Here is a 27,087-nt window from a genome sequence, read left to right as displayed (position 1 = left end):
GGCCTTGGTAGTGGCCTTAGTGGTGGCCTCGGGAGTAGCCTTGGTGGTGGCCTCGGGAGTAGCCTTGGTGGTGGCCTTGGTGGGAAACTTGGTGGCCAGACGGTTTTCATTGATATAATTCACGCATTCCTTCATGTTGCTATCGAAGCGATTACAATAGTCTTCCATCGCCTTCGACATCTGTTCTTTGTCCCTCTTGTGATGGTACACGATGTTGTTCGTGTGCTCTGCTTGTGCCTTCATAATCTCTGCCATTTTCTGGTTCATGCGCTCGGCGTCTCTGTCGACGTCCAGTTTATCTTTCATCTCGATGTAGCGACTGATTAAGGCGCTGACTTTCTGTTTGAGCCTCTTCGGGTCTTCCAAAACTGCTCGACATGCTTCTAAACTGACCAGAAAGTCTTTCCACTCACACTCTAGAGATTTGTATCGAGCTTTCTCCTTTTCAATGCGTGGATCAAAGGATTCAATTTGGAAGGTGAGATTTGCCACCTTGGCTTTGAGTTCGAGATTTTCCTCGTCAGTGCATCTTAATACGTCCCTCATTTTCTTCAGCTCGGCCTGCATCTCTCTGGTCTTCTGTGAAAACTCTCTGTTCATAACGTCAATGTTGCGAATTTTAGCCTCCATCAACCCCGCTGTTGTCTCTGAGGCCCTCAACTTTTCATGCAGGTCCTTTTTCGTTCTCATAAAGTTGACAATGTCTTTATCTTTGACCTCAATCATTTGTTGATGGTCTTGCTTTTGCTGTTCGAGTTTTGAGATTTCTACATTCCTTATCTTGATCACGTCTTCAAGTATAGCGACTTCTTTTCTCAAAGATTTTATACTTTTACGGAGATGAGTCATTTCATCAGCGTTTTCATGTTGTGTAGCTAATCGCATGGCGTTGAGCTGTGTTTTATGTTTTTGATAGAGCTGTTCTTCTCCCGCCCTTTGCTCCTCGATCGTCTTTGTCAGATTCTCAATCAGGTCGTCCCTTTCGCTTATCGTTTTCCTCGCGGACTCATGTGCTTCCTGGAGCGCCTCTGATAATTCAGTTATTTTCACTTCCCGATCTTGGACCGACCTTTCCATTTTTCGCTCCAGCTGCTGCACTTTCGAAGTGTGGTCATTCGTAATCCGGGACACGTTCTGTTTGTGTCTGTCTTTGGCCGCCGTAATAATATTTCTCTGCGAAGCTTCAACATCATTAAGCCTCGTTTTTGTAAGACTCAGATCTTTCTTGAGCTGATCGTTCTGTCTTAGGGACTTGTCGTATTTTCCCTGCAGCTCTGCTTTTTCCTTCAGAGATTTATCAAGTTTATTTTGAACAGTGGTTAACTGTTTGGTTTTAGATTGATTGATTTCTTGAAGCTCCCTGTTTTTATCTTCCACTTGCTTGAACTGTTTCTGCGATGTGGCTTTATAATCAGCCAGCATGTCATCCTTTTGAGCAAGTTTCCACTCCAAATATTCCTTTGTGTCTTCTTTTAGTGGTTTTTTGTCATTTGCAAGCTTCGGGCAAACAGCGGAAGCTGTTTTGCCTTTAGCGATCGCTTTGCTGCTCTTTTGTCTGTTCATTTTGTATAATATTAGTTCACTGGTGAAAAAATATTAGCGCTAGAACAGATGAAAGCGTCCAAGCGAGTTGTCTGTCTAGAAAAACGTCAGAAGTCGTCTGTAAACACAAACGTCTGCCGAACACATGTAACTCCAAGCGTCAGATGAGTTGTTCTGTCGTCACAACGCACAGAGACGTTACACGGTGTATGAATATGTAATATAACACTATTACAGATGAAAGTGTCCAAGCGAGCTCTCCGTCCAGTAAAACGTCTTGTGAAGTCGTCTGTAATCGCAGATGTCTGCCAAAGACAGTCAGCATTAAGCATGAAATGACGGGTTCATGGCACATTACGCATAATGACATCGCCATGGCATTGAAAAGGGGGCGGGATTAATGGAATGTCTCCTCCCAAATAAGGTAATAATGAAATTCCAGGCGTTGCTAGGTGACAGGTCTGGGGTTCTTAATTAATCTCTCATTATAAACTGCATATTATTTATGTTAGTAAAAATGTGAGATTGCAGGATAAATTAAACTAAACTAAACCTGATCTGAACAGTCATGGTACACGAATTTTGCTACAGAAATGTGTATAAACTCGTGCGTAAAAGAGGATGATTATTCAGAGCGTCACCTGCTCCTCAATAGAATTTGGGAAATTCTACAGTTGCCATGGAGATTCGCCATCTTTGTCGCTGTTAGCATACATTTCCATTGACTAACATTAGCTAAAAACTGTATAAAAAGTGGAGAAAATAGCCGTGGAACAACTCCATTAGCTGCTGAGTTACTGCTGATAAATAAATCTAACTCACTGTGGTGTCCAAGTGTTTTAATGTGAACAATTGGCTTGTTGCACGGTGCGGCTATGCTAGCTCCTCTGACCTGAAGGTGTGAGCGCCTGGACTTCCTGTCTGTTTTCTTTTCCTGGAATAAAAATCATATTTTCTAAAGATTATGTTGTGGGCGGTGAGTTCCCGGTAGACGATCATTTACTGTGTTCAAATCATGAAGTTCAGATCAGAGACGCCTGTGATCATGAAGGATTGAGAGTTTGTCTTGAAGCTAAAGGCTAACGTGCTATAAGAATATATATAAAGGCACTATTTCAAGTTGTGTAATGCATTAACCCCTTAACTCCCACCTGAACCGAGCACATTTTCTCGACGAAAACAATGATGGAAAAGTGGCAAAAATGTCACAAGAAATTGACAAAATAATGACCAAAAAATGACAAAAATGTGACAAAAAAATGGACAAAAAAGGGACGAAAAATTGATGAAAAAGTTGCAAAAATGTGATAAAAATGTCACAAGAAATTGACAAAAAATTGACGAAAAATGACAAAAATGTGACAAAAATGTGACAAAAATGTGACAAAAAATGAGAAAAATGTGACAAAAATGTGACAAAAATGTGACAAAAAATGACAAAAATGTGACAAAAAAATGACAAAAAAATGACAAAAATGTGACAAAAAAATGACAAAAATGTGACAAAAATGTGACAAAAATTTGACAAAAAATGACAAAAATGTGACAAAAATGTGACAAAAATGTGATAAAAAATGGACGAAAAAATGATAAAAAAAAATGTGACAAAAAAATGACAAAAAAGTTACAAAAATGAGTTGAATACCCAACCAAAAACTGATGGAAAAAAAAATGTGATGACGTGAGGAAAAAGATCCTCTCGGTTCAGGCGGGAGTTAAGAAGTTAAATTAGCCTTTAGCTTCAAGACAAACTCCCTGATCCTCACAAACATAAACGTCTCTATGGAAATATTTCTACCAGGAACTCACTGGTCTGAGCTCATCCTAATGGAAATTAACACGAACAGGAAGTACTAGCGCCCACAGCTTCAGCTCAGAGGAACTAGCGTAGCCACATTGTGCAACAAGCCTATAACTCCAGTATTTTAACTTTTAAAATCTCCATTAGTTTACAATTGCTGCTAATCCCCAATGCTTAGCGATATGACGTCACATTCCCGAACTCTATATCAAGGCTCAGATTACACTTATACAAATGTAAAGTGGAGCTTATTATTTGCATTTTTTCAATTTTAACGTAATGTTTAAGAAACGGTGAGTGAACGTGAAGTTCGCATCACTGCACTACGGGGCGCCCGCTACGCACACGCGGGAGGGAAAGGGAGAGACATAGATGAGCTCGTCCTGAGACTTACGTGAGAAGAGCGCTCCAGATGGGAAGGATATTATTAGCCTTTAGCCGCGTTTGCATCGTGGTTTTCTTCCCTGTGTTGTTGTTAGCGCCCGGTGTAAAGGTTTTAAACTACCCCTCATTTCAGGCTACCCCCGGTAATTTGAAATCAATTTCAATTTGAAATCAATTTCAAGTTACCCCCGGGGGTAAGATGAACGTAATTTCAAGCTACCCCTCGTGATTTCAGATTACCCCCCTCTCAACTGCCTTCACTGCTTTCTTCCTTACAGGAACCACTGTTGAAGCCGCAACCTTAAGGATAGTGGAGTTAACGATCTAAAGCTAACCGTACCAGATGAAAAGTAAGGAGAGTTGTAGCTATTATTAGCAATTAACATCCATATTGTGGCGGGGGTAGCTTGAAATCAGTTTCAGGTTAACCCTGGGGGTAATTTGAAATCGATTTCAAGTAACCCCCCGGTAGTCTGAAATCAGTTTCAAAGTACCGTGGGGTAAGGTGAATGGGGGTAGTTTGAAATTGCTATACCTGTATCCGAATGTCCACACTATTCCCTATATAGTGCACTATATAGTGCTCACGCCATTTTGAAGGGGTCTCCGAATGTCCAGAGAGAAAAAAGTAGTGCACTCGAAATTTCCCACAATGCATCTCGAAAAGTAGGTCACTAAATGGGTCAATATAGACCACAATGCGTTGCGAGAGTCGGAGAAGAGCCTGACTGCGACAGGTCTTTGAACTAAACAACACGACTGAAGTAAATCAGCTGTTTCAGTTCGTGTGTTGCGTATTTGTCATGAATAAACGACCAAAATATAACCGGTTACGGTGAAAAGATGCTAACGTTAGCTGCTTACCTTTAGCTTGCGCTGTTAAATGACCGACAGCTTCCTCTCGGATAATCCAAGCCATTCACGTAATATCCATGTGAAGTAAAAGCGTATCTGTCTCGTATTTATCCATAAATATTCCACTGTCTCATGAGTCTGGTTGGTCTTTATCGCAGAAATACTTTATTCCCGGAGTTTCGCGAACTTTTAGCAGATGTAGTGCACTCAATGGCCCTCATTTATCAAACTTGCGTACTGTGAAATCAGAGCGTATGTGGGGTTTACGAAAAATTACCGCCTGTTTTGGCATTTATCAATCTGAGCGCACCGTACACCTGGCGTACGGTGCGCTCAGATGAAAAAAAAAATGTGTCCGCGGTTTTTTGTCTTGCTGTAATCAATGTTGAATTGATCCAAATCACTATTTCGAAGGCAAATCCAAAGCTCTGTGAGCTGCTTTTTCAATAAGGGGGGGAAATAGGGGTGGTTTCTCATCATCGCAGGAGCACATGTGCTCTGTTAACTAGTAAACAATATTGAAAATTCCAGCCACGCCGTATGTCCGCGGGTTTTCCGTGGTTTTCAGATATTTTTGGGCGGGTTTGGCTGCCCGGACCTGGCAACCCTGTCCGGGACTCACCTGGGTCTGTGCGAGGCCCTGCTCCGTGTTCTGGCTGGTTTGAGCGTCAAGTCTGTGGACCGTATTCCGTGGCGCGAGCAACCCGGGTGTCAAATAAATCCTTCGACAGCACCACAGCTTTCTTCGGGCCGGACGGGTTCGTAAGGTCCGGGAGTGGCGCGCGCAGGGTCTGCTGACCGCGCGCTCGCCTCTCCTCAGGGGGAGGATCGAAGCTTGTCCCGTCGTCGGGCTGTCTTCGGTCCGGACGGGTTCGTTAGGTTCCGGTTGGCTGTGAGCTCTCCGCGCACCTGTTCCCTCCCGGAGGAAAGCTCTGATCAGGCCAAAAGACGTGCAGTTCTGCCCCGGCTCCAGCGCTGAGTCCGCGGAGCTGACACCTGCTTTTCGCTGGTTCAGTTCATGGTCCAGAGTCTGCACGGACTGCAGGGTTAAATCCACACTTTCTTCTTTTTACTACACATTATTTTTTTTTATGTGGTTTAATTTTATACCCTTTTTATATAGGCTGTTTAGGCCTGCAGCGTATTTAATAAACTTTTTATTTATTTATTATTATTAACCTATTTCTTTTTAGTGAATGTGATCAGTAATTATACTGGATTATATTATTGCTGGATGCAAGTTTGCCATTTCATACTCACTACTGCCACCTCAGGCCATATGTGTAACGGCACCTTCTATATTAAGCTCGTGCATGACGGCAATTCGGACCCGAAGTGACACCTTTTTAAGTGACAGGGCAGGATTTTAGAGGCAGTTGTGGTGAACAGGTCTGAGCTCATTCTACATCTTAGGACATGGCTGGAACATGTAGGGGAAGAAAAATACATCATTTTAACATTTTTAAACTCCCTATAGTCCCTTTAAGATCCAATCTTGGTCATAATCAAAAGCTTTGTTTCCAAAAAAGGTCCAAGCATAACATTAGACACGAGTCTCTAATTGGCGCCACAGTGGCTCAGGGGTTAGCACTCATGCCTCAAAATAAAATAAAATAAAAAAAGTATTAAAGCTTTTCTGTTTTCTTTGGAAATAGAATTTTCACAACTTTTTCTACATTTGTTTGTTGGACGTCACCGTCACCTTTAGTTCACTACCCTATGCTTCTACTTGAGTAGCTGTATTTTAAAGTAACGCTGCTCTTCGGGTTAACATTCGTATTTCCGTCCTCTCAAACGTTAATGCGATTGTTTTTGTGACAGTCGACAAGGATACACTCCAGGAAGGCTAATTTAAAACAACTGTGAGGGTAGCAGGCCGCGTGGTTCTGGGCGCGGGGAGGAGGTTTTCCTGTCATTCCATTGAAACGACCAAGTGTGCGTTGACGGAGCAGCTGATGGAGCCGGGCGCACCCAGACGAGAGCCCCACAGCCTGTACCTGCGCAGGAAGACTGGCTCAATGCTGGGCTTATGTCACGTCCTGTCCTGTGGGTTCAGCTGGTTCACAGGCGATAGAAATGCTGCGTATTCGGACCCCACCCACTTTGCTGCCTCTGATGCTACAAAATAATGGCGTGCTTTAGGGATTTGAATAGAGAAATAAGAAGACATAGAACTATATTGTATGCTTGTATGGGGGATTATATGTTGGCAAAGCTAAACATATAATAATCAGAACACGTTGCAGTTGGGTTGCTTCGATAGGCTATTGAATTTGATTTTGTATTTTTCCTATGTCAGAAGATGCAAACTACTTTTGGCTTTACTTTGTCGTGGCTAATGCTACCGCTAACGCCCGAGCAGCTTTAACACTGACTTACCCTAATAACTCTTGATAATCGCAGCAAAAGTATTCAGTGTTATCTCTCCAATTTCTGTGGGGAATGAAAGCAGACCTTTGGCAGACGCGACAAGCGGAAGTACGCCATTAGATTAGCCATGTGCTCTGGGACTTATTTTTCGGTCATATTTTATTGGCCTGTGTCTGACCAGCATCCGTAGACGAAAATACCAGTATTGGATTGTACTCAAAAGGGATCAGAGGGGCATTTACAGAGGGTACTGTCTAAATTTAAGATGCACCGATCCAGCTTTTATGCTTCCAATACCGATACTGGGGTTTGAGTATTTGCCGATATCCGATATTAACCGATGCCAAGAGACTTTCTTTAAAAATGGCGGCTGCGAGTGAAAAAGGGAATGGACCTCTTTTCTCCTCTTGTGAGATCAATAAAGTCTTGTCTTTTCTTGCAAACGAGATGTTGTCAATTATACTAGGCAATCTATTATATAACTTATGGAAAAGCATTAACAAGTATTACTGAACTTTTCTACGCTAAATATCCTCGGGTATATGACCATTTAGGTTACATTACTTTAAACCTCTCACGTAATTGATCTGATCATCACAACATATGAAATTCAACCTCAAAAAGCTAGTGTGGCACGAGACAAGTCATCTTTCCAGAAATTGTTCCGGTATTTTTTATTGCAGAGAAATGTACAGCTGAAGGAAAATTAGTATACTACTCCTAATTAGTATTAGGAGTAGTATATTTGTTGATAGTAATAGATTATTGGAATTTCTAAAGGTTCCTTGTGCTAAACATACTTCACGTTTCCTTTCAATCCACTCTTTGTAATCTGAAGTCCGCAGGGCACAGCAGTACGCCCTCACCCCCTCCTCAGTCCTCCCTCCCCTGGTTGATGTCACACCGCTCGCCGTCTCCGTAGCAACAAGTGCGACCGGCCCGCTCCCCCGCGGCTGGGTTCACGGCCCTGGAGTTTCCCCCCCGCTGCGAGCGCTCACAGGAAAGGGGCTCTTATGTGGCAATTTCATCTGCGCCGTGTAATCAGAGGAGCGGCTAATTGGCCAAACCCGGGCTCCTGTCATGGCCGACTCGATGAAGCGGCAGATAGTTTTGCCTGTGCGTGCGTGACGCTCCTTTTATTTTTGAGACGAGATGGGAGTGTTCCTAGCTCTGGGGACCACTGGCGCAGGAATTTACGGGATGTGATGGAATTTCGAGGCATGTATTTGACTGGCAGACAGTTAAGAGAGTGTGGCTGCTGCTCATTACCCCGACTGTGTTTTATTTGGTGAGTGACAGCTTAACAGTGTTCAACTCGGGGATTTAACGGGGAAGGACGCTTTTTCACTCAGCTACTTGTGGCCTGTTTTTAATCTTTGACCAGCACTTTTTAGAATCCAAGAAGTTTTTCGTTTGCTTGTTGCCATGGAGGTGTAAACGATAACACATTACAGCACATTGTTAGATGCAAAATATACAGTACACGGTTCATTCTACTACTACTACTACTACTCTCAGCACGTTTAATTAGAGATGCACCGATCCAGCTTTTTCGATGCCGATACGATACTGGGGTCTGAGCATCTGCCAATATCCGATATTTACAGAAACCAAGAGACTTTCTTAAAAGTGTCTTTCTCTGAGTGAAAAATTTAATTGACTCTTTTCTCTATTTTAAGATCAGCAAAGTCATATTTTATTGTCATGATTTTACAGATCACTTATCAATTAAATCTATTGATAAGCTTAAAGATAAACATTAAACAAGGATCACTGGACTTTTCTACACTAGTGATCCTTGGGTATGTGACTTATGAGGCTTTAGGTTACATTAATATAAACGGCTCACACGAAGTGATCTGATCATTACAAATATGTTAGATCAGTTATTTCTTAAAGCAGTACTAAGTAACGGGTTTACCTTAATAAATCCTTTTCGTAGTCCCTGTGGGGGTAATACAAGTGTTTATGGGACGATTGGAGGGTCTTTCATCTCCCCCTGGTGTCTCTGGCCAGAAAACAATGTTTGCAACTTGACTGCCACCGGGTCGGAGCCACCCATACACACTAATGGAATCACGAAGAAGAAGCTAACGGGCAAAGCTAACTGTGGGCTAACGTCACTTTAAACAGTATTTACAGCCAAGTTTGAGTGAAAAAAAAATATTTCCATTGTATAATTGGATGTGCAATATCCCTCTCTCCCTTCGCCTTTCCTGTCAGCGTAGTATTTACTCTCCAAGACAATTAATAAGTTAAAAAAATTGTAACTTGCTACAACATCTGCAGTTGTGCTTATGGCCTCTAGGGGGAAGAGTTACTTTGTGCTGCTTTAAGCTAAAATACAAACACTTGGCTTCAGCTGTGGTTATTTTATTGTATGAGGCTTCTTTTGGTATTTCTGTCATAGTTTCTGACCCAGCCTTGATTCGTTTTTGTTAGCATTAGAATGCTCCCGCTAGCTTTAGCATGCTATTGCTAGCGCAGCGATCAAAAATACATTTGCGGAGGTTAAAACTAAACCAGTGACTGATTTCTCCAGCTTTTCTCTGCTTTAAAATGACACACAGCGCATATTCACTTAGATTTAGTAATTGTTCAAAAAACGTAATAGAGAATAGAAAAATCGGAACAGATTGCAAAATATGACCAAAACAGAATATAAAGATATCAATGGAGTATCTGAAGAGACTAATTTCAACTTTTCTGTACTTCTAAACACTCCAAATATACAACAAAATGCCTTTGAGGACTAAAAAAGTGGATTTAGCATGATATGTCCCTTTTAAGTTATTCATTGTCTGTGAGAGTAAATACGACGCTGACAGAAAAGACAAAGGGAGAGAGGGATATTGTACATCCAGTTACACAATGGAGACTTTTTTTTTTACTCAAACTTGGCTGTAAATACTGTTTAAGTGGTGCTAGCCCGCAGTTAGCTTTGCCCGTTAGCCTGTTAGCTTCTTCTCCGTGATTCCATTAGTCAGTATTGGTGACTCCGACCCGGTGGCAGTAAAGTTGCAATTGTTTTCTGGCCAGAGACACCAGGGGGAGATGAAAGACCCCCCCAATCATCCCATTAACACTTGCATTACACCCAGAGCGACTACGGAAAGGATTTATTAAGGTAAACAAGTTACTTAGTGCTGCTTTAAATCAGTATCTCGGTATCGGTGACTAGTCTGAGGTATTGAAGTATTGGTATTGGATTGGATTTAAAAAAAAAAAAACAATATTGGAACACCGCTATTGGCCACTATTTTGTTAGTAATAATAACAAAGTCAAGGCTGCAAAATGTACCACCCCTTGTTATTCTCATTTCCCATGTTCCCATGTGCAACGTCAAGCCCAGGGGCAAAATTCAGCCCTCGAGCATAGAACCTCTGGCCCTAAATAACATTTTTGAGGAACGATAATACCACATTAGTGATCAAATATCTATTAAAATGCTGTAAAAATAAATAAATACTGTAAATACCGCCCTGGACCACCCTTGTTGCGTCATTTATGATGTACAACACTGGGCCACGGGTGGGAGGTTTTCCCCCTGGTCTTTTGACAATAAAGAAAATTGGCCTGCCTCAAAAAAAAACAAAAAAAAAACTTGGCCAGACTATTTTTGACATGCAAGTGCTTCACCGAGCAGGAGAAAAGCCGCCTACAGTTCCCAGAGATTAGTTGTGCACGCTTTTTAAACGGCTTAAGAAACCTACACCCACAAAGCAAACACTGAACTGTTTTCATTTGCAACAATATAAAAATATTTTTGGCTTTGGCGTCATTGCATAAGTAGCAAATAGTGGATCAAGACCTTCCTGAAAGCAAGCTGCTAATGTGTCTTTAATACCTCCATCAAATGTATTTTGATGTATGCCACCACAGAACTTTTAAAGCCGCTCACTCTTCTTGTAAAGTTTTCCGACAGATCATAAACATACTCCGCAATTAGTGCCGAGCTCGGTGACTTGTTGTGTTTTTTAGCTGTCAAAGCAAAAACAGGGCTGCATTCTTCAAAAGTTCTCTCTTATATAACGCAGAGAGTGGTGGTAATTAAATACTGCTCCGAGTTTATTAATAGTGAGCGAGATGGAAAGCCAAAACAAAACATCCTTTATTTTCTAACTTCTCCTGCTTCATATCAAGTGTTAACCTTTTATTGAGCCACGAAAGATCATGTGATGAACAAAAACATTATCAAAGGTTTAAACTACCTCCAAGAGCTTGCACACATAAAGCCATCTGTCAATAGCACATGGCTCAGCCTGCAGTCAGTGCTAGCATACCACTTACAGCAATTAGCATTTAGGCCTGGGGGCACAAAATTCCCACAGCAGACAAAACAGAGGCATGTGGGAAATCTGAGATCTAGCTCACAGGGCTCACAGTGCCCTGACGTCTTTACTGTCATGTGAGAAAATATTGCAGAATAAGTGCTTAAAATATGTGATTTCTTGAAAGCTGCGCTGGAACAAAGCAGAGGATCATGGTCTCTGTTCTTTTTTATTACAATTACGACAAAACATTACTAGAAACTTGCAGTCATATATTATAATCACCCAATAACAACTTAAAGAGGGGGTATTATGCTTTACATAGCACCAGTCTATAGCACACTACAATGATGACAAAACCTTCTGTTGGTCTGTAAATGCAGTCAATTAAAATAACTGCCTTGCATAAAATTGCTCTCAAAATGGCTGTAGCGAATGTCTTGAAATAGGCCTCTGTCTCTTTAAGAACCTCTGACTCTTTCCGACACGCCTCCTCCACACGCTGTCTGTGGCATCAGTGGGGAGGGGGTTCTGCTGAGGAGCAGTGGTTGGTTACTCGGCTGGTGACGGAAGCTCGGAGGCGTCTCCAGGAGGTGGGGGCGTTCCTAGGAGGACTCAGGCAAACCTATCCCTAAAATGGCTGCCATCAGAGTTTTTACAGATTACTCAAAAATACGTGAATGTGCCAAGGCAACACTTCAGGCATGTTTTTAATGAGGGAGTGACATAATAACATGATGTAAAGCTTGAAAAAGTCCATTTTGCATAACACCCCCCCTTTAAAAAAACATCTTCACTGTTATAGGCATCACCTTGAAACATAAAGCATTTTCCGTCCGTCTGCTACTTACACCTGAAACTGTATGAAGCACAGTTTTTACATTCAGCGCCTCTGTTCCTCTCACACAAGAGCTCAGCAGACACTGGTTTTGGCGTGGCGTGCCGGGGTGTGCTCGGCTTGGCGCTCCAGTGAAAGTGGGCCATCCACACTGGTTGGTAAAGTCAATATTTGTAAGTGATTTACACATTGGCAGGAGTGACCTTGGTGTGTTTGCCACTGCAGCCGGAGCTCTTTGTTTGGGACGGGCCGACAGCTGAATGAGCCAGGGCCCACTGCCTTTTTCAGAAAGAATTCCCCCGTATAAATACAAGGGGAGCTTTTAGCACGGGGCAATCTGACAGCGGCAGGCTCGGGGAAATTGATGGCCGTGCCAACAGATGTGTATGTCACACTTTTGTTATGCTCCAGACTTGTTAAACTTTTACTGTCTGCCTTGCTTCGGGGGGAAGTCCCATTTATTTGTCAAGACCACAAAAAAGATCTGTGGCATTCACATCTCCGATAAAGAAATGTAAACAGTACCAGTGTTTGTGTCAGTAGGCTTGAAGGTATAGTTTATTATGCTTTTTACCAGTATTAGATCATCGTTTCAAATATGTCTTAATCAATGTCGTTCTTGCGCATCTTTGAGTAATTTTTAATCTTCTCTAGAGGCTATTCTTTTATTTACACTGCGTTCCAAATTATTATGCAAATTGTATTTCAGTGTCAAAAGGGTAAAAAAAAAACTTTTTCAATTAAACTCATGGATGGTGTTGTGTCTCGGGGCTCTTTCAATCACTGACATCAGTCTCAGAGACCTGGGATGATTAGTTTTCAGGTTAAGCCCAGTTAAGGGAAAAACTACTGAAAAAGGATGTTCCACATTATTAAGCAGATCATCATTTCCAAGCAGTATGGGAAAGAAAATGGATCTCTCTGCCGATGAAAAGCGTGAAATAGTTGAATGCCTTGGACTAGGTATGAACACCAATCATGAAAGATTAAGCGTAATCATCGTACTGTTAAGAGATTTGTGGATGATTCAGAGCACACAAACGGGGGTTTGTGCAGATAAAGGCACAACGAGGACGGTTTCTGCCGGACAAATACATCAGATTAAGAGAACAGCTGCTACAAAGCAGCAAACAGGTATTTGAAGCTGCTGGTGCCTCTGGAGTCTCCCGAACATCAAGGTGTAGGACCCTCCAGAGGCTGCAGTTGTGCATAAACCGTCTGTCCGGTAAACTAAAACTAAACTAGCTAAACTGTTCATTGAAGCTGAAGCAGAAACGGCTGCAGTAGCCCAGAAATACATGAGGACTCATTTTCAAACAGTCTTGTTCACTGATGAGGCCGTGCAACCCTGGATGGTCAGATGGAGTAGTGGATGGTTGGTGAATGACCACAATGTCCCAACAAGGCTGTGACCGTCAGTAAGGAGGGGGCGGAGTCATGTTTTGGGCCAGAATCATGGGGAGAGAGCTGGTCGGCCGTGTTCATCCAAACAGCAGGTCTGGGAGGCTATTCTGACATCCTGCAAAGAAATCCAACCAGAAACTCTCCAAAAACTCACAAGTTTAATGGATTTAAGCATTTTGAAGCTTCTATCAAAGAAGGGCTCCTATGTTAAACTATAACTTGACCTATTAAGATTTTTTTTTTATTGAAATGGCTTTTGATTTGAGTGAATGTTACCTCCTAATCCATTGAATACCTGGAAAAAGCATAAACCCCCCACTTTAAGGCCCTCCTTCTCTCACTCCCCATCAAAACAAACTTGAACACACTGTAATATAACTGGTAATATGTTTTAAAAAGATCTAAAAAGTGCTACCTTAGCCAGTTTTTTAGTAGCTGAACCAACTCTAGATGAAGAAACAAGAGTTTGGAGTTTGCATCAATGACTAAAATGCACTTTGAAAGAGGTAGAGCTCCACCACTGCAGCCTTGTCCAATGAATGACCAGCCCAATATGCCTAACATTTTTAAACTTTCCCTGCTTTCTCTCCAGCCTCTCCGATGCAATGGGAAGTGCTGTTGAATAAGCCCCCGTGGTTTACACAGCTGCTGGAAATTTCCTTTAAAGGAAGTGCGCTGGCTGCTAAGCGATCCGAGCTGCGAGCAGGCCCTCCTCCGTAACGGCGAGAGATGCTCGGCTCAATGGGCTATTATACAGTTAGCTCGTCCCAGGGGCTGCAAAATGTCCACGAGTGAGAAGTGACCTAACCGAACCTCCCACTGTAATGAATGTATCAATGTGCAGTGGGGAAAAAAGTGCGTAGAGTCGCACCACGCGCCCACTTTCACCAGCCCGGTCCCTTCCAAAGTCTGCTCCAAGGCTCTCTGCCAGCTGAGTTCCATTGGCCACTCCTAAACACCACTGCTGACATAGTTCTGACTGTAGAACTTTGGATTGTGCTCTAACGAAAATAAAGTGATGGGTTTTGCAAATGGAGAAAAAGCTTTGTTTAAAATGCATCGGTAAAGGTTAATAATTGTCTCAGTGGCCACTGTCTGAGATGTTCCGGTGTTCAGACATATTGATGTTGATTTACTCAGAGTGCAGGACAGTGTTGGAGGTCAGAGGGTTGACCTCACTCATGAGACCAGTGTCAGTCAGAGCAGCAGGCGCTGATGTCTTTTAATGAACCAAGACCAATTAGCACGGGGTCACCACACTACAGCTAATGCAGAAGCAGCCTGCAGCGGTCAGCTCTGGTCAGCTCTGGTCAGCTCTGATCAGCTCTGATCAGCTCTGATCAGCAGTGATCAGCCTGAGGCAGCGAGGCTCCAGAGGCTTCCTCCCATTACTCTGGGCTAGTCTTGGAACAGGATCCCCATCCCACTGGGCTCGTGTCCTGCTGTTCTAATCGGTTTTCCAAATTGACTGGGACGTTTTTATCGCTTGCGTTTTAGCCACAGTTTGCCCAGACCACAGCCTCTCATGGCAGTTGTCAAGTTAAGTGAATAAGTGATCTTCACTGCCCTCAACTCTTGAGTAGTGTTGCCGCATTCTCACATGTTTCATCACAGACCAACTATAATCGCTCAGGCATTTTTCATCACAAGATAAATGCGCCTCTTTCCTCTTGGAAAATATTGATGCTTTTGGTGGAGGACAGACAGAAAGGGGCCTTTGTGCTGCCTGTTTTCATGTTGCCGGTCTCTGTATTCACAGGCGATGAGTGGCTGGCTCCCTGGCAGCTCCGGCCTGCTCGGACAGAGCGCTCAGCCACTTGGAAAGGTCAGGAACAGCTTTTTGGCAGCGTTGCCAGGCTGTCCCGTGAACGCCTCTCCTCTCTGACACTGGCACTTTTGTCAAGCAGCTGCCTCTGACCTCCCATACACCTCAGGCTTAAAGACACACTGGGGGTCATCATCTCACCAGTGGCTTCAAATAAGGAACTGCTCATTACATTTGCTAAACGGTGGCGGTAAACGGAAATGAGCATACTGTAAATGAGTTCATCAGTTGTATTGTTGCTCTGGTACTGGCTATGTGCCTGAGGGCAGGTTTCTCAAGGATCTATCCCTCTCTGATCAATGTCCCCCACAGATGTAAACATGACTGTTCTGGCTCACTTTTCATGTAGCACAGTCAAAAGTATGTTATTTGGACAAGGCTGATTGCATTGTGCTTTTGGTTACTTAAACCACTGTGAAAGAACTCCAAACTTTGCCTTTTAATTTCCTTGTTATTCGAGATAAATTTCTGCTGATTGTAGTATTTCTTGAATCCCTTTCCTCCCACTCCTATTCCCTAATTCTCTGATTAGATTCCTGAAATGCAGACAGGAAAAGAATTTGGGAGGACACAACTTCCACTCTGTCTGGCACGTCCTTTGCCTCATGTTAAAGCAGTGCCTTTTTTAACGCAGTCTTTTAGGACGACCATTTCCTGTCCTGAGTGAGTCTGAATTCTAACCACGTCAAGAATGTGGTAAAGAGATGTGCTGGCAATGGAGCTGATAAACATCTGGAGATTGTGTCATGTTGCTCCTCAGTCTGCCGTGCAAACAGGATCGGAAAACTGGTGCAGCGTGAAAGTTCAAACCCACCGTCTGTGAGCGCCCACGTACGGGAGACGGCGGCGGATTTTTAACACTTTAAAACAAACACAATAGGCTAATCCTGATGCTGCTGTTGATTAGAAACCCACAGGACGGGGTTTCCTGCATTATGCCTAAAGCGAAGTATACAACCTTTAAATGTGGCATGTCTCTGTGTTTCAGGGGAATCCGGGCTGGGGAAGTCCACTCTCATCAACTCGCTCTTTCTGACAGACCTGTATTCGCCAGAATATCCAGGACCATCGCACCGAATCAAGAAAACCGTTCAGGTAAGGAACGCAAGCACACAGCACAACACCCATGCATAGGCGGAGTTTGACTTTTGCGAGATTATCCATCGTATTCAAGCCCTGTCTCAGCCAGGTCTTCTTCATGATCCAGTCTGAAGTAGTTCTTTACTTTCCTGAATGTTTGCTGCATTAAAAAACGACCCGGTAACTTGTCCGTTACCGGGTCGTGGGGGCAGTCATTACGCTGCCCAAATCACATTGCACCAGCCCTTATGGCTCCTCCTGCAGGTGGTGGGTCCACAGAAGATGCTCAAACCCCTCCACCACGTTAAGGTGGCGGTTCCAGGAGGGGTGGTTTACAATAATGATACCTAAATCTGACATCTGATACCAACCTGTATAGTTACTTTATAGACCTAGATGGGCGCCACAGATGTCTACCGTGTGTGGCTAATGCTAACCGTACTGCCAAGAGCAGCTTAAGTGCTGACTGTGGAGGAAGTGCAGGTGCCAAAAGCTCTAATAATCTCTTCATTTAGTTGTTAGAGTGAAAGCAGAACTCTGCCAGAACCAGGGTGCGTAATTAGGGATGTCCCCATCCTATTCTGGTCTCGTCTACCAGGCAAAAAATACAGGATTGGTTATCGATCCCAAGTATCTGATACTGATTGCCTGGTTTGGCTGTTAATGACAAGCTGTGTCCCTTTTTGCAGCTCTTAACCTGGAGAATTCAATGGTTAAGTGAGTTTTCACACTTGTACTTTTAATTGTTGTGCAAAATACTGCCGCGAGCAGCAGTATGCTAATGCTAGCGCCAACTAATCAAGACTGGGAAATACACTTAAAATCATTGTGTTGAATGTCTCCATTTGTAATTTGGTTAGAGAATAACTGATGCATCATATTCCTAAATGCACACTCTTATCCCCCACCTTAACCGAGCACATTTTCTCCAGTTTTACCCAAATCTAAAAGCTTCTCGTCTGGAGAGTTTACAGCCTATAGGCCAGTGAAACGCCTCATTTGAAAGCTAAGACCTACAAAACTCATCTAAGCTTCCTTGTATTTGCTATCTCATTTTTGTCGTTTTTTGTTGCTTTTTTTGTAGCGTTTTGGCTGCATTTAGTTTTGTCAGTGTGATGTATCTGTGATCACGCCACAAAAATGTGACCAAAACAAATAAGCAACAAAAAAGACGTGGTGATAAACACAACTAAAAAGGACGAAAATGACAATCATAACGAAGAAGAGGCTTAGATGAGTTTTCTAGGTCTTCCAAGGCATTACACAGGCTGTGAACTCAAGAAGCTTTTGGATTTGGGCAATGCCGAAATGGAGAAGATGCACTCGGTTATGGCGGAGGGTAATGATCAGTTCACTTTCTGTGGCGAGTTGTTTAGTTTTTCATCAACTTAGCCTAATAGCTGTTTTCATGTAGAGGATCATTCACTTTTTTCACTCACAGCAAGCCATGTTTAAGAAAGTCTTGTATCGGATCTCAGTAGATACCCCAGGTAGGATTTGTATTTATTTGCATCGGTGCTTCTCTAAGCATAATGACAACACACTTTGTTTACCTTTCATAGTTTGTACAGTGGTCTTAGTCTTGGCGTCTCCTTTCACAGACACAGGCCTCGGAGTATTGATTAGTTTTCATACCGCTTCTTCCAAACCACAAGTATAAAAACACTGAATCTGTCCTTGATTCATCGCCCGAAGTTTTCCTAAAACATCTGCGTGCGTGTTGTTTTTGCGATGCTGCTCGCCCTGTGCACTGGTGCCACCCAAGTGCGAGTGTTAGTCAGTGAAACCGGTCCTTCCGCTGCAACAAAGGGCCCGAGTGCCAAGAGCAAACACAGGTTATAAATTTAAATTAGCCCGTGTAATCATAGCGTTGTTGTGGGGAAGCTGCTTGTTAACATCTCGGCTATAGCTGTGAATCCCAACCTGCAGCTCCACAGCCACGTGTACCATAGACCATGTGGGATAAATACAAATAAGTGGAAGAGTGTAAATCATGTTTTCTCTCACAGGAATCTGCAGTAAACGATGAGAATAGCCTGAGTGGGAGGACGTACGTTTTTCTTCCGTGACACAATGCATTAGTCAGATTAAATGAACGTCATGTCATGTGCTGATAGTGAAAGTATGCAGACGTACATGTGTTGCTGTTGCAAAGTTCTGCCCGGGTCAGAGAGGATAATAGTGTTTGGGTATAAGCTGAAGTGGCCCTTTGGATATCACTGATATATGAAATACTTACAGTTTTGCAAGGTTCTACATACTTTGTTTTGAAATGCCCATTTTAGGGAGTTCTGGTAATAAGTTCAAACTAAAATGACCTGACTTTTCAATGGTTAAGTTGCGTCTGAAACAGGAAAAGTCATGCAATCGAAATCTGTAATTGTTAATAAAAGTCTTGTCATTCTTGCCCCTCAAGCTCTACTAACATTCAGTTTCTATTGCATTATTGTTACACCACTAAACCATACCCCAAATACACATTTCACACACTAAGGTAGTTTCAGACTTGGCGCGTTATTATGTGATGTTTTCAGCTTCGTTTGCTACAACCTGTAAACTGTATTTCCTGTGAGTAGAGCAAATGCAGCTGAACGAGCACACAGGAAAACACGCGTTTCCTGCGATGCTTTCTGTGATCTGATCTCCTGCGTTACGACTTTATACTCGCTCTGTTAGGACCTGCCCAGGTCCTGCTGATGTCATGCAGCTTGTCTTGATGTGCCAAAACCGCTCTATGCTATGCAGTTCCTCTGACCACACCTGCTGCCTTAGCATGGTGCTGTTCATGTGAGGAGTCGCCCAGCACGTTTATCCAGGCCGCATGCTTTGACGTAATTAAAGGCGACTGGCCAGACAGACAAAATACATTGTTTTGGCTGTGGAAACTTTTCATCAGTATTTTTCACAGAGAAAGGGGTGTGTTTCATAAGTTACTGCCTCAATGATCAACGTCCATGATTCAAAAAGTCTACGGGAGAAAAGTGATTGGTGATTCACTTAGTACTGAAATGTTTAAGTTTAAAGGTGGGTTTTCGCCAAAATCTTTTTTACTTTATTTAACCAAGAAAGTCCTGTTGAGATCCACAGATCTCTTAATCTAGAGATTCCTGGCCAGGAGGCATTTGCAACTCTTCACAAAACATCTCATACAAAACTGTGAGACAAAGCAGAAAAGCAACAAAGCAGACGACACCAAAACAATTAAATGTCATTCATTTTATTGCATGGCAGTAACACCATTTTGCGAAAGTCTAATGATTATGAAACTGTAATTTCACAAAAATAAAAAATCTCTTATTTTGGATTAATTATCAATATTATAAGTCACAACATAATACTCATCCATTAGGGAGACGCAGTGGCCTCACAGCGAGAACGCCGTGTGTTTGAAATTCCAGACTGAGATAAGATTTTTGAGTTTGCATGTTCTCCTTGTGTCTAGTTTTAGTAGTTTACCTCGAAACACCTGTGGGTCAGGTTAGACTGTGAAAAACATGGACGTAGTAAAGCTGTTTGCTGCTGAAGCCTAATAGGAAATGGAGGTTAGGCTCCGGAAGTTCTAATGGACTTTCCATTAAAACTTTTTTGCCTCTTTCAAGTTATAATTGAACAGAGGTTTGTTATTCTTAACTCCACGAGTTACACAAGGCTGACTATGTTTTGCCCTATTCTTAGAAACTCTCTTAGTCCGTAGATATTCTCCAGTCTATGGTCAGGTTGGCCCATGATGCTGCATGCTCAGTCACAGCAGCTCTGCATTTGATCTAAATAAAATGTATGTGGTATGACCTAACCTGCAGCTTTATATTGGAAAACCTTTAAAAAGAGGGAGACCTTAGCAGCATTATGATACTGTCCATTGGTTTTCATGTTATATGGATATTACTTCAGCTGGAATAGTGATTAATACTTTTTTCGTGTGTTTTTTGTTCAGCAGCCACAGTCGGCATTGCAGGCCAAGACACTCAAGAGCCTAATACCACTTTCAATTCCTATGCCATGATTCACTCTTCCACTTTTTAGCCCATGTGAGACTGTTAATGTCAGACAGTTGGTGGATTTGTTCCATATTTCTTTTTTTTTTATTTTCTTTTTTTACATTGTTCAAATGTGAGCTCCCTCTTCCTCTGCTAATTCCAGTCCCCTCCCAGTCCGCATACCAATAACGCATGTGTTTACAATAGCTCATTCACAGTCTTCCCAGGCCTTATCCTTGCTCCGATCATGACCATGTCAAAAATTAAGCAGGCTTCAAAGCCACAGGTGTCGAGATTGCGGTAATACACGTTCCTAAAGTCCTCCATGTCTTCTGCAGAGGACGGAGGAAGTGCTGCAGCTGCATAGTTTGATCTTTGAAGCCTGTAAGACGATACCGCTGTAGCGCATTGGCTGAATAGTGTCACGGAAGAGGCCTTGGTCGAGCGTAGGGAAGGACGATCAAGATGCAATGGCAGCACGGTGGCATAGTGGTTAGTGCTCTTGTCTCGTGTCAAGAAGGTCCTGGGTTTGATTTTCAAATTGATGAGGCTTTTCTGTGTGGAGTTTGTGTTTCCCCCTGGAAGAAGAAAAACTATGATACTGCTTGGTTGCGAACTTCTCTTTTGTTAATACTACTATTGTACTTTTTCTTTTCTAATCAGGTGCAGCCTCAGTCGAGTGTACAGTAGATAAACAGCGTGTTGAGGATTGGCTCTTCACCTGCTCTCTGTGATCTACTGCTTTGCTCCAAATCTCTCCTAATCCCTCCAGCACTCAGACAGGCTCCGTCTGCTCACACATGGCTTCTTCCGCCGTGCACAAGGCTGCTCATTCCACTCACTGCCTCTGCTCATGTTCAATCATCACAAGACAGGACGAGATAAAGGATATGGCCAATGCTATTGTGCATAAGATATTACAATTTTGATTTATTCGCAATTATAAAGATTCTTTTTTTATTGTTTTGTAACGTCACAGTTGTAAAATTTACTCGTCAACGCAATCAACCTAAATATTTGACTTAAGCCCTGAAACTCCCACCTGAACAGAGCACATTTTCTCCATTTTGGCTTTACCCCAATCCAAAAGCTTCTGGGAAAAAGGTGTGAAAATAGCGACAGAACTGAGACGAAAACAATGATGAAGATGTGACAAAAAAGTGAGAAAACGTTGCCAAAAAAGTGACGAAAAAATGGCAAAAAGTGACAAAAAATGACCCAAAAAAAGACAAAAAATGACAAAAAATGACAAAAAATGTGACCAAAAAAACAACAAAAAATGAAGAAAAAAAATGGAGAAAAAAAAAGGACAAAAAATGACCCAAAAAATGACAAATTGATTTAAAAAAAAAAAGACAAAAAAGTTACAAAAAAAGATGGAAAAAAATCTGATGACGTGAGGAAAAAGATCCATTTAGATGAGTTTTGTAGATCTTAGCTTTCAAATGAGGCGTTTCACTGGCCTACAGGATTTGGGTAAAGCTGAACTGGAGAAAATGCACTTGGTTCAGGCGGGAGTTAGGAGGTTGACTGTGCCTGGGGCTAACTTTTGGAATTTATCAAATCACGACAACCCAGGACTTTTTTTGTAATGGTTTAAAACAGGGGTGTCATGTTTGGTTCATGGGCCTTATATAGTGTAAAGGACTGTGGCCTAATAACAGCTTACACTTATGTGACACAGGCTGATGAAGCACAATGTTTACAAAGATGCTAGTGTAGCCACAGCCGCCCTGGGGCAGACTGACCATTTACCACGTGGCTATAATACGCTGTTTATATCCTGATCTCTTATCATGTCAGTGCCCTCTGCTGGACACATGTGGAATTCTTTCCTTTTTTTTCAAGTTTAAGCTGCCCTCTAGTGGCTGGAGTGAGCAAACTGTTTTTTATTTAAAGAGGGGGTATTATGTTTTTTTCAATCACATAGCACCAGTCTATATCACACTACAATGATGACGAAACCTTCTGTTGGTCTGTACATGCAGTAAATTAGAATAACTGCCTTGTATAAAATTGCTCTCTCAAAATGGCTGTAGTGAATGTCTTGAAATAGGCCTCTGTCTCTTTAAGAACCTCTGACCCTTTCCGACACGCCCCCTCCACACTCTGTCTGTGGCATCAGTGGGGAGGGGGTTCTGCTGAAGAGCAGTGGTTGGTTACTCGGCTGGTGACGAAAGCTCGGTGGCGTCTCCAGGAGGTGGGGGCGTTCCTAGGAGGACTTAGGCAAACCTATCCCTAAAATGGCCGCCATCAGGGTTTTTACAGATTAGTCAAAAATACGTGAATGTGCCAAGGCAACACTTCAGGCATGTTTTTAATGAGGGAATGACATAATAACATGATGTAAAGCTTGAAAAAGTCCATTTTGCATAATACCCCCCCTTTAAAAATACAGAACTGGAGACTTACTTTTTTTTTGACATGCGCAGGAATTCATGCTCCTCAAATCAAATTAAATCATCTTGACACCTGTGGTTTAAAACAACCCAATTTGCAACTCGACTGGCCCTCGTGGGAAGTTCAAAAATCCAATGTGGTCCTTGCGTCAAAATGTTTGCCCACACCAGAGCTAGCCCATTGTCCGTTAGTTTGAAGCTAGTTCACATTTTTAAGGTTGTTCCTATTTCAACGGCATTATGAATATAAATTAAAGCTACCCTAGTTTGAGATTGTGTTGTATGTCCAAAGCTGGGCTCTAGATAAACATTTTTATGCAAATATGTTACTAGATCTAGTGTTGCACATTTACTCCTTCCACTTCCCAAACTGCTGTTGCTAATCCATGCTAGCTTTGTTTACATTCTGTGTATTGCAGTGCTTTCACAATAATATTTTGGGTATAACGTATCAACTTGAGACTTTGTTTTAACGCTTCAATTGTCTTTGAGACTAAACACACAAGACCATTGTTTACATGGAGGGGGGGGGAAGCTGAAATGTAGAAGCTTCTTGCTCTGTTAGCCTTGTGTGTAGCTAACTTGTTTATCCCCTGTCATAACCACAATGATAAATATGGGGTCCTTATTTTCTCTGACGCACCAACTACCACATGCTAACTCCATTTCAAATAATTGCGGCTGCTTTTCTTCCACGGCCTCGCCAGAGATCGCATTGAAAATCCCCGAATGGAACGCTGCCTTTAATTGAATCCATTCAGTTTGTAGAAATGAGAACGGCGCGATTTGAAGACGAAAGCCAGAGCAGTGTTTGGCGTTTTGGGATCGCACAAGGACAGCGCGATTAGCCAATAGTCAGTCTAGTCTTGTAAAGGCATGTCTTTCTTTTTTTTTTTCCGTCTACCTGCACCCACTTCACTGGAATTCAAAAGATTAGATAACGTGAAGATTGATGCTGCGAATAAAGGTCCAACGCGAGGCTAATTGAGAGTGACTTTTTGAAGCAGAGCAGGCTCCAAATCCAATCTGTCTTCCACTTACAATCTGGCTGTTTGTCATGGCTAAAGGGCTGGTGTATTTTTAGCGTTTCGGCAAGAGTAGCTATGGATACGGGAAAACATTGCTCGCGTGATTTGATTTGGGGAAGTTATAATAAGGTGTTAAAATGGTGCTGCACAATTGTTTTGCGGTTAAGGCGGCAGCACATTAGCTCCGTTTGGGAATTTGCTGACTGTCTCTGTTTGCTCTTCTTCACACTGAGAAAGCCTAGCAGCCAAAAAAAATCTATAAACTGATCAGAAGAAGTAAACAGAATTGACACAATGAGTGTTGTGGGGCCCCTGTGCCACAGTCATTGGCCCTGTGCATGGAATGTTGTATAGCAAAATTTTGCGAACTTCATGGGACTGTTTCCTGTCATTGTTTTATTATTCCTATGGGGCTAGCTCCAAAATGTATATTTTGTCAATATGTGGCAGACGGTACGACAAGCACGTACGACAGGGGTGTCAAAGTCATATTTGGGTCACGGGCCGAAATTCAGCTCCCACGGCGGGTCGCGGGCCACATATAATAACATTTGTCCAATAAACGAATAATAATAACCTGTGATTTGGTCAAAGCCCCAACTCGACTGTCGCTTCATTAATAACGGCTTACTCGTATTGCACTTTACAAGCCTGTGTCACAAGTTCCTCAAAGTACTACATAGTAGTCATTATTCATTCACTCCACCCTCGGTGGTGGTCAGCTGTTTTTGCAGCCTCTGCCGCCCTGGGGCAGACTGTCCATTTACCATGTGGCTATATAATGTGTTGTTCATATCCTTAGCTCATATTATGTCAGTTCCCTCTGCTGGACATGTGTGGAACTCTTTCCTTTTTTTAAATTTAATGCCCCTTAGTGGCGGGAATGAGCATTCTGGTTATTCTTTAAAAATGCATAACTCCACACAGGAATGGGCGAGAGACTTCCTTTTTTCACTACATACTCTGGAATTTATGCTCTACAGGGCAGGGGCTGGATTAAATCATCTCGCGGGCCGGATGTTTGACAGCCCTGACGTACAACTTTACATAGAATGTGAATACTACACCTCTGTGTGTATCAATGAAGATGTTTTAGTGTTGAAGCTAAAGGCTAATGCTAATTTGATGCTTCACAATCATTTTGTTTACTTAACAAAAAAAAAAGTAAAATCAAGTAACAAATCGATGTAAAATTAAAAGTATTTGCACACATCCTATTAAATACTGACAATAAAGTGTTTGTATTTATTGTAATGCTAGTAGACGTTTAGCAAATGGGGTAAGTGTTGGGGGTCTATGTGGTACAAAAAGTATTATCACATCTAGAAGTGGATACTACTATTACTCTAAAAATGTAGGTGTGAAAGTGTAACTGTAGGAAATGTATAACCACTATGTAAGCAATACTGTGAATAACATAGTAATAGTCCATTCTGCCGCCAGTCAAGAGATTTGAAACGGTTTCTTAAATTGCCTGTTACTTGTCGACACCCGTTTTGCTGAAGTACAGTATGTTGGCAGATGTTTTGAATTGGTAATGCTCCACTTTGCAAGATTACATAACCGGTATTATGATGCTAAGTGCTGAGTTTCTGTTCTTCTGTTGCTGCTTACTTTTCCAGCTTGGACACCGTGTGATGCTTGAACTATTATTTGGGCAAACTCAAGTCAACAGTTTCATGCATTTGCCACTTATAAAAGTAAACACCATTTAGCCACAAAAGCAACAGGACTAATTTTACTCTTTCACTTCAGTGTTCAGTAACTAAGTAGTTCAAACACTGCACTTGCTGCTTCGTGTAGCATTTGTGAAAACTTCCATTTACCCGGCACGTTGTTCCACTCTTTCCTCAACTTGGGGAGCCTCAAAAGTGCAGGCAGTTGAGGTGAAATTTGATCGTCTGTCGCTCCACATTGCAGCTGGAAAAGAATTTCACACCTGCCAGACACTCGCCCTCGACTTCCCCAAAACCCAGCCTGTATATGGGACAAGCTGTGCCATTCATGTTTTACAAATGTTTAAAGCTAATACCGGTTTTTCCTAATTCACATTCACATCATGCATTATTCAGATTAGGCTGTTCCACATGTTATAACTTAAAGCAGTACTAAGTAACTCATGCCCCTAGAGGCCATAAGCACAACTGCAGGTGTCGTTGCAAATTGCGATTTTTTTTTTTACTTATTAATTGTCCATGAGAGTAAATACTACGCTGACAGAAAAGGCGAAGGGAGAGAGGGATATTGTACATCCAATTATACAATGGAAATAATTGTTTTCACTCAAAATTCTGTTTAAAGTGGTGCTAGCCCGCAGTTAGCTATGCCCGTTAGCCTGTTAGCTTCTTCGTGATTCTATTAGTGTGTATTGGTGGCTCCGGTCCGATGGCAGTCAAGTTGCAATTGTGGTTTTCAGAGAATCCGAAAAGGGATTTATTAAGGTAAACAAGTTACTTAGTATTGCTTTAAATGCTTTATTTTCTAAATGGACTTTTGCCTTTATTGCTAATAGCATTTGATTTTCTCACATGGATATTTTTCAGGTATAGAGCATGAAATTTCAAAGCTAGAGTGTCCAATAGTAATTGTTACGTTACTTGTAAAAAAAACGTATACTTATGACTCATTTCTAGAAACTGTGGAGGGGATAAAGCAGAGTAAATAAGGCTAAAAACAGTGTGTGCTAGCTTAAAAACGTAAACACTGAAATGACCAGAGTCTGGTGAAGGTGTTGATTTTAAAACTCTAAAGACATCCAGGTTTTATTAATTCTGTTTGAAAATATTTCACTTTAGATCATTTGTGCTGATGGAGAAGACAAACTCTGTGCCAGGAGAAAATTAGCTCACCAGTGCTTTTGTGTTCTTAGGAAACTCAAACAACTGAAAGATGGCCGCTGTGAGGAACGTGAGCTGAGACCGTCTCTACACAAGTCCCAGTATTTAATGTTATAAATAGCATAAATGCACCAGTAACATAAGATCGAAGTCGTTTCGTTATATATATCCACCTCTACGCAATTGGTGAGATAGATAACTACTCACGAGTGTGATTTGGCTAAAGATAAGAAGCCTCCAACGCTGAGTGGCCTATTGTTCCCCTGCAGCCATGCCAAAACGCGGATCAAGGGAACCTAAACGCATCCGTGATCAACTATCTTCGAGTGATCTGGACGAAAATGCAACATTTACTCCGGACGATCGAAAAATGTTGCAAGCCATGGTTGAAAAACTTGGAAAACTGGACATTTTGGATGAACTGAAAACTGACGTTGCAGAACTAAAAAGATCAGTCGAGTACAATCATGCTGAA

General features: G+C 42.2%; 1 protein-coding gene across 2 annotated transcripts in view; it reads left to right on the top strand.

The window, feature by feature from the left end:
* The window catches only part of septin7a (septin 7a), a 50,770-nt gene that overhangs the window by 1,630 nt on the left and 22,053 nt on the right, over positions 1–27,087 (top strand). For both annotated transcript variants that reach the window (XM_079571308.1, XM_079571307.1), the window contains exon 2: positions 16,280–16,386. In XM_079571308.1, coding sequence (XP_079427434.1) covers positions 16,280–16,386 — 107 coding nt within the window. The remainder of the gene's footprint in view (positions 1–16,279; positions 16,387–27,087) is intronic.

The sequence above is a fragment of the Gobius niger genome, assembly GCF_951799975.1.
Source record: "Gobius niger genome assembly, chromosome: 14".
NCBI lineage: Eukaryota > Metazoa > Chordata > Actinopteri > Gobiiformes > Gobiidae > Gobius > Gobius niger.
The sequence above is the reverse complement of the archived record's forward strand: the minus strand, read 5'-3'. Positions and strand labels throughout refer to the sequence as shown.